The sequence below is a fragment of the Fusarium subglutinans genome, assembly GCF_013396075.1.
Source record: "Fusarium subglutinans strain NRRL 66333 chromosome Unknown NRRL66333_c0000242, whole genome shotgun sequence".
NCBI classification, from domain to species: Eukaryota; Fungi; Ascomycota; class Sordariomycetes; order Hypocreales; family Nectriaceae; genus Fusarium; species Fusarium subglutinans.
Genome location: NW_023502305.1, coordinates 820 through 12,676, shown reverse-complemented (window position 1 = coordinate 12,676; position 11,857 = coordinate 820). Strand labels below are relative to the sequence as shown.

At 50.1% G+C, this 11,857-nt stretch overlaps 5 protein-coding genes across 5 annotated transcripts; all 5 read left to right on the top strand.

Annotated features, from left to right (window-relative positions):
* Positions 1–323: 323 nt before the first annotated feature.
* FSUBG_11949 (nik-1 (Os-1p)) lies at positions 324–4,199 on the top strand (the record flags this gene model as incomplete). Its single annotated transcript, XM_036676686.1, has 3 exons — positions 324–373; positions 473–3,475; positions 3,527–4,199. 3 exons carry the CDS (start codon positions 324–326, stop codon positions 4,197–4,199), a joined length of 3,726 nt encoding a protein of 1,241 aa, XP_036532557.1.
* Positions 4,200–4,690: 491 nt separating this feature from the next.
* FSUBG_11948 (extracellular chitinase) lies at positions 4,691–6,021 on the top strand (the record flags this gene model as incomplete). The annotated part of the gene is made up of 3 exons (XM_036676685.1): positions 4,691–4,800; positions 4,871–5,185; positions 5,238–6,021. 3 exons carry the CDS (start codon positions 4,691–4,693, stop codon positions 6,019–6,021), a joined length of 1,209 nt encoding a protein of 402 aa, XP_036532556.1.
* A 752-nt stretch (positions 6,022–6,773) lies between these two features.
* FSUBG_11947 (glycerophosphoryl diester phosphodiesterase) lies at positions 6,774–8,036 on the top strand (the record flags this gene model as incomplete). The annotated part of the gene is made up of 1 exon (XM_036676684.1): positions 6,774–8,036. One exon carries the CDS (start codon positions 6,774–6,776, stop codon positions 8,034–8,036), a length of 1,263 nt encoding a protein of 420 aa, XP_036532555.1.
* A 439-nt stretch (positions 8,037–8,475) lies between these two features.
* FSUBG_11946 (uncharacterized protein) lies at positions 8,476–9,117 on the top strand (the record flags this gene model as incomplete). The annotated part of the gene is made up of 1 exon (XM_036676683.1): positions 8,476–9,117. The coding sequence occupies one exon, from the start codon at positions 8,476–8,478 to the stop codon at positions 9,115–9,117; it is 642 nt and encodes a 213-aa protein (XP_036532554.1).
* Positions 9,118–10,492: 1,375 nt separating this feature from the next.
* On the top strand, positions 10,493–11,586 carry FSUBG_11945 (integral membrane protein PTH11; the record flags this gene model as incomplete). The annotated part of the gene is made up of 4 exons (XM_036676682.1): positions 10,493–10,506; positions 10,558–10,935; positions 10,986–11,081; positions 11,127–11,586. 4 exons carry the CDS (start codon positions 10,493–10,495, stop codon positions 11,584–11,586), a joined length of 948 nt encoding a protein of 315 aa, XP_036532553.1.
* Between the last annotated feature and the right edge of the window lie 271 nt (positions 11,587–11,857).

The window sequence follows — 11,857 nt, the reverse complement described above, 5'->3', positions numbered from 1 at the left end:
ATCTCCACGGGTAAGCACCCGGGTGGCTCCACTGTAAGGTGGTTTTAGGGCCGTTGCAGGGCAAAGCGGGGTGGCGATAGGTCAAGAGTCGAGTGGAAGGACAGCCAAGAATCTAGACCTACCTACCTGGTAGGTACCTAGGCAAGTTGGAGTGCGATGGAGGGATCCTTAAGTAATCTTGCCAATATCTACTAAATTCTCAAGTGCAGGCTACTTATTTTAAACCAGTCTTGTTAAACCACACAAACCCCCAACCTCGTCCGACGATCTGTCCCCCCTGCCGAGACTGCTTGCATGGGCTAAGCACGTTACAACTGTCGATCATGACTGGTAACAAGGTCTCCGAATCAACTCGTGAACGGGAGACATTCAAGTACGATCTTGCTCCATTTCTCACCCTCACTCTCGTCGCATCTTCACCCTCTGCCTTCAATTGAAGCTCCTCGAACGGACTCATCTAACAAATACCCAGATATGACTCGGTCCTTGTCGCCAACTCCATTCGCAATGATGTCGCAAACCTTATTCCGTCGTCTCAATTGCGACCATGCTCGGATCCTGCCATGACTGCTCTGGCCCAGGTGGCTCTCTTGAGACTCGGTGGCTCTCGCGCCATGATCTCGCTATTTGACTGTCAACACCAGCATATTATTGCCGAAGCTACACCTGCGCTTCGCATATCTGCTCACGCGAATCCTCCTAGTTCTGGTTCTGATAGCCTCTGGCTTTGCGGTACTGCAATACCTCGAAACTATGGCATTTGTGATCATGTGTTGGTATCTCCCGAGTCTGGAGGTCCACAGCAAGCATCGTTAGCTTCGGAGCTCCCGGTTACAGTGGTCAGCAATCTCGCGGATAATCCAGAGTATCGCAATACCTGGTACTACAAGGCACGACCAGAGCATCGGTTCTACGCAGGAGTACCGATAAGAACCCGTCGAGGTATCAACATTGGCGTCTTCTGTATTCTTGACATCGAGCCACGGGAGACAGTTGACGAAGCGTCACTCCAAGTCATGCGAGACATTTCAGCATCTATCCTGGGACAAATGGAACTGACACGATCTGGAGATGGCCGGCGTCCTGGTGAGCGCATGGTTCGCGGTCTGGGAAGCTATGTGGAGGGAAAGACGACCATGTCAGGATTGCAGGACAGCTCAACTCACGCCTTGAATACCGATGCTAGCACGGAAGAAGGCTCTCTTAACCAGGCACAACAGAAGATCCAGAATCAGAGAGATAATGCCACTGCTGCTGCTGATACGGACAGTATATCCACACCGGACATTTTTGTACTTGAAAGCCCTAGTCAGTATAGGCCGACAAGCCCATTCCATCTAACGGACAAGCCTCCTTATTCAGTTCCAACTGGAGAAGAATCACGACCGCAGCAGCTGGGCCAGATCTTCTCTAAAGCGGCAAACATACTACGCGAGTCGATCGAAGTTGAGGGGGTCCTGTTTTTGGATGCAGGTGTTGGCTCTTTTGCCGGCAGAATCCGATCCGGTTCTCTACGACGTAATACAAGGACCCACGGTCGCTCTTCCTCCTCGTCCTCATCTTCTTCCTCTTCAGGTAGAGGCAGTATTTCGGTCTCATCCCCCCGGAACTCCGCAGACTCCCGGTCCTCAGGCGCTATGTGCCCTGTCCTTGGATTCTCTACGTCTGTGTCTTCCAGTATCAATGGTGAAGCCCCATCCGGACGCAGTCGAACTATACCCGAACGACAGCTCCAGAAGCTACTGCGCCGCTATCCAAAAGGCAAGATCTTCAATTTTGATGGCGACGGAGTGATGGGATCGAGTGATCCGACTAGCGAGGACTCGGCTATGGCCGCTTTCCAGGCCCAGAAAGCTCGGAGCGTACAAGAAGGGCAAAGAGGCGACAAGCAAAGGTCGCGAAAGGTTAACGACCCGTATTCACGGAAAAATGAAGGCATGGCTATTCGCGATGTCTTCCCAGGAGCACGCAGCGTTGCCTTTGTACCTCTATGGGACTCTCATAGAGAGCGCTGGTTTTCCGGGTGTTTTGTCTATACAATGACACCAACCCGCATCTTTACGGTTCAGGGGGAACTGAGCTACCTTGCCGCCTTCAGCGCAGTCATCATGGCAGACGTTGCTATGATGGAGAGTTCCATAGTATCTTTTGCGACGACATCTTTACTCAGCTCCCTATCCCATGAACTCCGGTCTCCACTTCACGGCATTGTTCTGTGTGCCGAGCTGTTGCGTGATACCGCTCTAGATGTGTTCCAGGGCGATGTATTGCGCTCCCTTGAGGTCTGTGGTCGCACACTTCTGGACACGATCAATCACTTGCTTGATTGGACACGCATCAACAACTTTGTCAAGGCACCCAGTGGACAGTCGTTGAACTCAGGTATTGGCTTCGTTAGAGGCGCACAGTCGAACCAGAGAAGTAGACCGACGGACGGGATGATGCATATCACTTCGAATCTGGATCTGGACATGCTGGTTGAAGAAGTCGTGGAGTGTATTCATGCGGGCCATACCTACCAACAGCAATCACTCTCGCTTGTGCATGATGATAGGCCGAATGAAGATCTCAACCGCGATCCTCTTACCCGCCTTGATGGTATGGAGGTTGCGGACAGTATCAAGTCTGGAGAAAGGATCAGCAACGCAACTGGTCCTGACATAGTCCTTGTGATGTTGGATATCGACCCAGCAGTAGACTGGGCGTTCCATGTTGAGTCGGGTGCACTGAGGCGCATAATAATGAATCTTTGTGGCAATGCCCTCAAGTATACGACACGGGGTTATGTTAAAGTTTCAGCCTACCAGGACCCTCCTGGGAACACCCGGTTAAGGGATCGAGTCGTTCATATCGAAATCACCGACACAGGAGCTGGCATCGGGCAGGACTATCTCAACCACCGTCTATTCGCTCCTTTCGCTCAAGAGAATATTCATTCTTCGGGCGCTGGCCTTGGTCTTAGTCTGGTGAGGAAATTCGTCAGGGCCCTTGGAGGCTCTATACATGTTCAAAGCAAGGTGGGCACGGGAACCCGCATCGCGGTAAAGCTACCACTAGAAGCAGTCAGTGTTGATTCGACGGAAACAATGTCCGACCGCGAGGAGTTTCAGTCCCAGGCCATTGAGTTGTCAGGCCTTCGCGTCAGCATCAACGGCTTCACACCTTTCGGCGGAGGGAGTTCAGAAAGTCAACGTTGGAATTCTAGGGAGTTTGACGAACATGCTTTGCTGGAAAAGGTCTGCCAGAATTGGTTGCGTATGCAAGTCGTTGACTCCCTCCATAACGCCGAGTATCTTCCTGATCTGATACTCTGTGATGAATCTCACCTTGAAACGATAGCAAACCAACCTCGAGACGAGCTGTCGTCCCCAGTTGTCGTGGTGTGTCGCAGTGCTGCGGTCGCTCGATCGCTTGACAGGTCACATAGGGCACAGCGCAAGCTCAATTGGGGATTGTTCAGTTTTGTATCGCGCCCGTGAGTCATTTGGTTTACCAATTGTTCCTTACCGCTGACATTCTTATCTAGTGTGGGACCGAGGAAACTTGCCAAAGCTTTTGTCCTCTGCTTCAGGCGCTGGATGAGATTACAAGCAACGGCTGCAGATCGTGCCAGCGTCTCGACTAGACTCGACGAGCCACCGACTGTATCGACGGCAGAAACAGATCTTGTCCAACGTGGGTCCGATGACAAGGAACGCGGCTATTTTGATATTGCCCCAACGATGTCTCCTAAGAAGAGAAGGGCGCATTGGGATGACGATGATGCAGAGACTCCGTTGCCATCAGTGCCCGCTTTGCAACTACATCCAACACCGCAGGGTCAGCGGTTCCTCCTTGTAGAAGATAATGCTATCAATATGAAGATCCTACAAACGTACATGAAGAAGCTGGGTGTGGCGTACGACTCGGCCTCGGATGGACTCCGAGCTCTGGAGTGTTACAAAGCTCAAGAAGGGTGTTACAAGTGTATTTTGATGGATATTTCCATGCCGGTAATGGATGGGTTTGAGGCTACACGACAAATTCGAGGGTTTGAGAAGGCCTCGGATTTGCCTCGAAGGCATATTGTCGCTATATCTGGCCTCGCCTCTAAGGATGCACAGGAGGATGCTTTTGCGAACGGACTGGATCTGTTTCTCTCCAAACCAGTGCAGCTCAAGGAGCTCAGTCGGATTCTAAAGAGTCGAGGGCTGATTTAGACAGGACAATCATGGAAGGATACGACCACGAAGCGAACACGATACCACGACTTTTCTTTAAGAATATTTATTGTAGAATTATTTCAGAGGCTCTGGCGTTGGTGCGGTTTTATCCGCTGTATAATACAATACCCAGACATGGATTTGCGAGGGGGGGTCTTATTGTGGCATATGTTACTAGACAGGATAGAACGCAGGCGCAAACGGGGTTCTTATCTGGGGGGAACATGCATTGGGAAATAAGAAATACGAATTAATTTGAACGAGAATGAACAGCCATTGAAAAATATTGTTTGTGTTGATGAATCAGATTGAGAGTGGTATATAAAGCTCCTCGTATGTAGGTAGCATTCGCTAAGAAGCATCCGCTTCACCCACCTACACCTGCATCTGCAATACATCTGCGGGTCAATTGAAAGTGCCACCTCGATCAGTGCCCTCTTCCGTCCAGCATAAGGTAGACAATAGCCAAAATCTTTCTTTCCTTCCAAATGCGCAACATCCGAATCATTTTTCAATGGCATCTGCTATTCTTGGCGGTGGTGACTGCGACTGCCATGTCTCAAGTCGAGCCATTCCGCTGCGTTATGTATCTCACAGGGTAAGTGCATCTCCCTCGTCACCAAGCAAGAACTTCAAAATAGATATTCACTGACTGAAATTATACCTAGACAACATGATATTGCCCCATCAAAGAGCGCGCTTGAAGGTGTCTCGCATGTCATTCTGGCATTCATGCGCTCCGAGACCTTCAATGTTGACGACAAACCTCACGACTATCCGCTGTTCACTTCTGTTTCCGATGTCCGCAAAAGGCTCCCTGGCGGCACCAAGGTAATGGTAGCGATCGGAGGCTGGGGCGATACTCAAGGTTTCGAGGAAGCGGCCAAGAATAAGACCACGCAGAAGCGGTGGGCTCGCCAGGTTGCGGCCATGGTCACGGCAACGGGCGCTGATGGCATCGACATTGACTGGGAGTATCCTGGGTAAGGAATATTGCAATCTGGGCCTTTACTGGTTACATACTGACTGCAACAGAGGCAACCGTGATGATTACAAGCAAATTCCCAACTCTCAGCGCGAATGGGAAATCGAGGCATTTGTATCGCTCCTCCAGGAGTTGCGTACTGCTATTGGTCCCGACAGACTTCTTTCAGCGGCTGTTCCGGGCAAAGAGGTCGATTTGATGGCCTTTACGCCCACCACCGTGCCAAAGATCATGAAAGAAGTCGACTTCCTCAACATCATGACATACGACCTGATGAACCGCCGGGATATCGTGACCAAACATCACAGCGGTGTCTTGGATTCCCAAGACTCAATCCAGCGTTATATCGACCGCGGCGCATCATCGATTCAGCTGAATCTTGGGTTCGGATACTATGTGAAATGGTTCATGACCCAAGAATGCTCCCAAGGAGAGCTTCTTGGGTGCCCTACACCATTGCTTGAGGATCCTGAGACCGGAGCTGATCTGGGCAAGACTGGCGGTTTTAGCTGGCATGACGATATTCCTCAGGACGTATCTACATCTTTTAAACAAGCGAGAACGGCTGGGAAGTATGATGAAGACGGAAGCTATTTTTATTGGGACCAGGACGAGTGGCGATGGTGGACTTTTGACACCAAAAAGAGCATTCAGACAAAGTTTAGCCATGTCGTGCCGGAGCTCGGGGTTGGAGGAGTTTTTGCTTGGGGCATTGGAGAAGATGCACCCTCATTTGAACATTTTAAAGCCACGGCCGAGGAAGTTCGCAAGATCCGGAAGGGTCATGTAGTTGAGCACGACTACATGGAAGATGGGTACAAGGATGAGCTGTAAGCGCCTGGCTACCTGGGTAGCAGTGAGATGCTATGACAGCATGGCTTACGCATGTATGCACATGCATGAATCGCCGACTTTCAATTGAACGGTTCGCCAACTTTATTCATCCACCTTCCAAAGATGCTCGATATCTGTCGACCAGGTTATACGTGGGCTGTGGCAGGGGTTCAATTAAGCTAGGTTTCGGCAAATCACAAAGTCCATACTAAACACGCCTCTAGCTAAACGGTTCAGTGTAACGCTGCTAAGCTTATCCTTAGCCTCCCCCTCCAACGACGCCCGCGTCTCCTCCACACGTGCTTGTCAAAGATGCCCATCTCGTACGGACTTTGCCTACTGCTAGCTCCGGGGACCTTGTGCTCTTTGCAGAAGCTGGCCTGCAAGTGCTGTGATCTGCGATGTGATTGCTCAATTCGTCTCTTCTAGGCCGATAACCAACACCGAAGGTTCGACAAACACCACATCCTGTAGGGGTGTTCTTTGTGAATGGGCTTGTTCCTGGGGATCTTGCGACGTCATCTCGGTGCATTGCCCAGATAGGTCTATCGGGCTGGGGATCAATGGGCAGTTCTCTCGTCCATAAAGCTCGGTGAGCACCCAGGTTGCATCGAGAAGTTTTGGTGTTTGGTCAAGCCTCAGTCTCGATTAAGGCCTCAATTGCTGGTTCTCGCCAAGCCTTGCCGGTGTACCCTCTTGTTCCATTAAACCTGCTTGCTCGTCAGTCAGTCAATTGACTTGTCCTGTTCGCCATGCGTGTCTCTACTCCTCTCGTTGCTGGCCTTGCGGTCGTCAGCCCTGCCGTGGCTGCTCCCAGCCCAAGCTATGGCGATAAGGAGTTGTTCAAGACTGTCAAACCAATCAAGCAGATTGAGCTTGGCCCTCGACCCTACTACCTCGTCAACGACATGGACGAGGGTTCGCTGAAGAAGAAGCTTCAGTCGTGCTCGGAGAAGCCTCAGAAGCCTTCCCAGTGGTCAATTGCCCACCGTGGCGGTGGTACTCTTCAGTTCCCTGAGCACTCTCTTGAGTCGAACCTGGCTGGTGCTCGAATGGGTGCTGGTATCCTCGAGTGCGATGTTGCTTTCACCAAGGATCGTCAGCTCGTGTGTCGACACTCCCAGTGCGATCTACACTACACGACCAACATCGTTACGATCCCCGAGCTTAACAAGAAGTGCACTCAGCCGTTCAAGCCCGCCAAGGATGGCAAGCCTGCTTCTGCCAAGTGCTGCACCAGCGACATTACCCTCAAGGAGTTCAAGACTCTCTGCGCCAAGATGGAGGGCTTCAATGCCACTGCTACCAACGCTGCCGACTTCCTCCACGGCACTCCACCTTGGCGAACCGATCTGTACGCTACTTGTGGTACAGTTCTGAGCAACAAGGAGCACATTCAACTCACCAAGCGCCTTGGTCTGAAGCATACGCCTGAGCTCAAGACACCCGAGGTCAAGATGCCCTTCGACGGTGACTATACTCAGAAGAAGTATGCTCAGCAGCTGATCGACGAGCACAAGCAGGCTGGTGTCAAGCCTAGCGATGTGTATCTCCAGAGCTTCCTGTACGACGACATTCTGTACTGGCTCAAGGCCGAGCCTGAGTACGCTCGTCAAGCCATGTATCTCGACGAGACGGGCGACACATCCGAGACCTTTGAAAAGGCCGTTGCCAACCTCACCCGCTACAAAGAGGACGGCGTTCGCTATATTGCACCCCCTCTGCCTTATCTCGTCACACCTGGTAAGAACGGAAAGATCGTTCCCAGCGCGTATGCGAAGAAGGCGAATGAACTCGGTCTCAAGATCATCACCTGGACTCTGGAGCGATCTGGTCCTCTGAAGAACGGGGCCGACGGTAACTATTACTATACCACTATTACTAAGCTGATCAATAATGATGGTGATGTGTTTAACTTGCTGGATGTTTTCCGGGAGATTGGCGTCGCTGGTGTCTTCTCAGATTGGAGCTCGACTGTTACTTACTATGCCAACTGCTTTGGTCTTAAGCTCTGAAGCTCGAATCAGAGAAGTAGAGGCTGAACTCTAGATAAATAAAACGTTGTCTATGTGAAGAAAGCGTGGCGTGAGTTTCAATCGAGGTGTTAACGTTCAACGGTCGTTTTAGGGTTAAAACCGCCGCAACAGCTGAGAAGTATCGGCTTTGTCTCATTGGCATCAAACATCGTCAAGATCCTAGATCTAATGTCTTCTTATATCAGCATCCATCAAGAACTAAACGGCGAATGTTTCTTGATTGGGCGACGTCTCGATATGGCAATTCTCCACGGCCCTAGACCTTCGGGGCAACTCTCCCCTGCCAATGGCATGTTGCACTACTCGAACGCAAGTGATGAAGAGAAATCGAACGTACCTTTGGGCCGTAGAAGTCTTTCCTACTGGTTATTAATATTGTTCAGGTTGCAAGTGACCAATTCCTCGGAATATCGCCCCAATGAAGCAATACATGTCCTGCACCAAGGGCTGTCTCTGGCTAAAGATACAGCGCGCTGTGCTATGGATGATTGTGGTCAACGGCATGGTATGGCACACGACGCAGACAGCACTGCTATTCACTATTGGACCGAGCGTCGATGGCAACAATCCCACGCGTATATTCGTCGCCATCGAGAAAACTCAAATGACCTTCTTTTGCGCGCAAGAATCTGTCATCTCAGAGCTGTACCTCTGGGGCACCATCGATATCCTACAGACATCACTAGGCAACAAGCAAAAGACGATGTGGTATCTCCTGATCATCAACCTCCTCATCGTAGCCATGGACATAGCGCTCCTCATCATCATGTACAAGGACCACTACACGATAGAACAAGGCGTCAAACTCGTCATCTACTCCATCAAACTCAAGCTCGAGTTCGCTGTCCTGGGAAAACTAGTCAACGTTGCTCATAGCCGCGGAGGATCGAGTGTTTCCGAAACACATCCAGCTCGATTCGTCGCTCGGAAACATGGAAGAAGTGACAATCTCCCAGAAATAGCACACCTTGAGATCACAACTTCACGGAGGATGGCCGATGATGAGGAGAGCATGCGCCATCTTTATGACAATGCCATCAAGCAGATATACAAAGGGTGAGGCATGACTAGCCAATCGCATCTTGATCTTGGGTCTCTTGCAGGGCGAGCGAGATTTGTCAGGAGAGAGGATGTTTGCATAAGCATCGGGATAATTTAGCTGAGACGATGCTAAGCAGTGATTGTCAGAAGCTAGGCTGGGTATGTCCCCGCAGAACGTTCAGCCTTGAAGTGACCCATGCGTAGATTGTTAGCGAGTTGAGCTGTGAATACGATGCATGGTTCAAGAAGTGGTGAGATGCTGTGGGACAGTTGATCAGTATGTGAATAGCAAATGTAATGCATGATCACTGGCGTGCAAGATTTGGTCACACAAACTGCCAGACTAAAGATATCAGATCTCATATCACAACCATCTCGAATATTCTCCGGCCGCGCGATGCGATGCAATCCTTGTCGCTGATCTTCTCCAGTGGACCATCACCAACTCTTCAATAATGCTTCTAGCTCTGCAACGCCTCCCAGATCACAAGATGGTCTGTCCTCAACTATGCCGCTGTGCTCCATAATGACCTAAAAAGGCGGTCTCGCCGGATGAAACCTGTTGTTTCGAAGGATTTGGTCAGGGCATCTGTTGGATTGTGCTGGTTAGAGTATCATGTTATAGAAAGGAAGAAGGTCGCATGTTGGAATCTTCACATGTTGTTTCTCTTCATTCTCGGTCTTGATATCGTTCCTCTTTTGTTTCGGGTTTATTAATCTTCTGCGTCTGGTGTGCGCTTATTCATAATTGTATTGATATCCTATTGTCGATTTGATATCGAGGTATACAATAGGTCTGTAATATTCTCTCTTATCCCTTATTATTGTCTCTTAACCCGATCTATTCTCAACACTCATTAACCGCCAAGACGAACCATATCTACAATCTCTTGAAATACTTAAACCAACGAGTTCATCGGTCGCCATAACAAGCGTGTTGGCAACTCGCAGGCCAACGAGGCTGACATGTCCGCATTTCCCATAGTAGACGGCGTGACAGTCGCTATCCCACCACCCGATAGTTATGTCGTCAACTTTGATCATCCACTACAACGTCATGCCTTAGAGTCATATGTGATCTCAGGCATAGGCACAGCAGTCGCTTTTCTTTTCCTTCTCCAGTATTTATATGTCAAACTCTGGGTTTTACGTAAACCCGATGGGGAGACGGGTAAGACCCTTGCGCCGATCTGTATTAAGTTGTCATCTGCTACGAATAGGAAGCCTGCCTTGTAATTGCGTGGATCTTTTCCATAGCGGTTCAAGTCGTCTCTCTCAGTAAGTCGGCTACCGAATAAGCCCTGGTAGATGGACCATTTTTTGACTGGTATTAGGTTCATTCATCCTCGGGGTCACAGGAGTACATGCTTGGGAACTCCCCCTCAAAAAGTTCAATGAAGGGAATCAGGTAAGATCCCTTGCAAAGTCTGGCGTATATATGGCTAACAACATGCCCAAGCTCACCTTCATATCTCCCATCCTATATGCAGTATGCACTGCCTGCTCTAAAATGGCGCTGGCGCTATTTTACCGAAGGCTTTCGCCCCAGATATGGTGGAAATGGTGTGTGTACAGCGTATTTTTTTCTCGTTGCTGGCTATAACCTGGCCATCTTGCTCGTGGTTCTGTTCGGGTGTACGCCGTTCAAGAAAAGTTGGGATCTCACGATACTCGAAGGCTCATGCGTGGATCGAGGAGCAGTGTACATCTGCACAGCGGCACTGGGCATTCTTTCGGATCTTGTCCTTCTCATCATGCCCTTGCCGATGATTCTGCAGCTGCAGATGCCACGAAGGCAAAAGGCTGGTCTTGTGGTGTTGTTTGTCATTGGTTCTGCGTAGGTGATTCTCAGTTGCGGGAGCTGGCACTTGCTAACTGATGAGACAGAACACTTGTAACGTCTGTGGTTCGACTAGTACTACTAGTTCCGATGGTTGATGCAAACGACTACACCTGGGTTCTCTCAAGTGCAGTTGTTTGGATGTGAGTACAACTCGACCCCAGTATAGCAGTGACTAACAAGGCCAGCTTTGTCGAGGCCAACCTCTTGATAATATGCGCGTCGCTGACGACGCTTCGTCGTTTCTTCATCCATGTCGCACCCAAATTTATCGGCGAACGCGGGACATCAGTTCAATACTCCGCCACCAGTAAAGGAGCACGGCAACATCCATTCCATACAATAGGGAGCATTAGAAACAAAATGCGGAAGGATAGGCTCGATGTTCAGATTGAAGATCCCGGATTTGACCTCAAGACAATCGTCCAGGCGCAGCCCGTGACGACCGAAGTCACGGCGTACGAGACAGACGAACAGCCAGAACAGATGATACGGCACTTGCGGAGACAAGAGTCAGTGAATAAATTTGGCGAGGCCGCTGTGAGGGCTCAGACTCAGATGTGGGATCCCCGGAGCAGCAGCGATGATGAGGAGCGGGCGATTGTTCAGACGACAACGGTGACAGTTGTATACGGGCCAAGGGCCTGAGACTGAGACTGAGGCGCTTATTATTTATTAGCATGTTCCAGATATACAATTCTTTGTCTCGTCCTGTCTCGTCTGTGGCCTGGTGACGGTTAATGCATTCGTCAAGATGTGAGATGGTGTTGGCCAATCGTATTCTGAGAAGCGTAAAAAGTGCATGCTTCTGTCAGATGATTTGAAACAGATCTCTCTTTCTCTCTGCCAAGACTGAAACACGTCTGCTCTCAATTGCCGGGCCAAGTTAGAGTTGAGCTGACTTGGCCCTACAAGGATG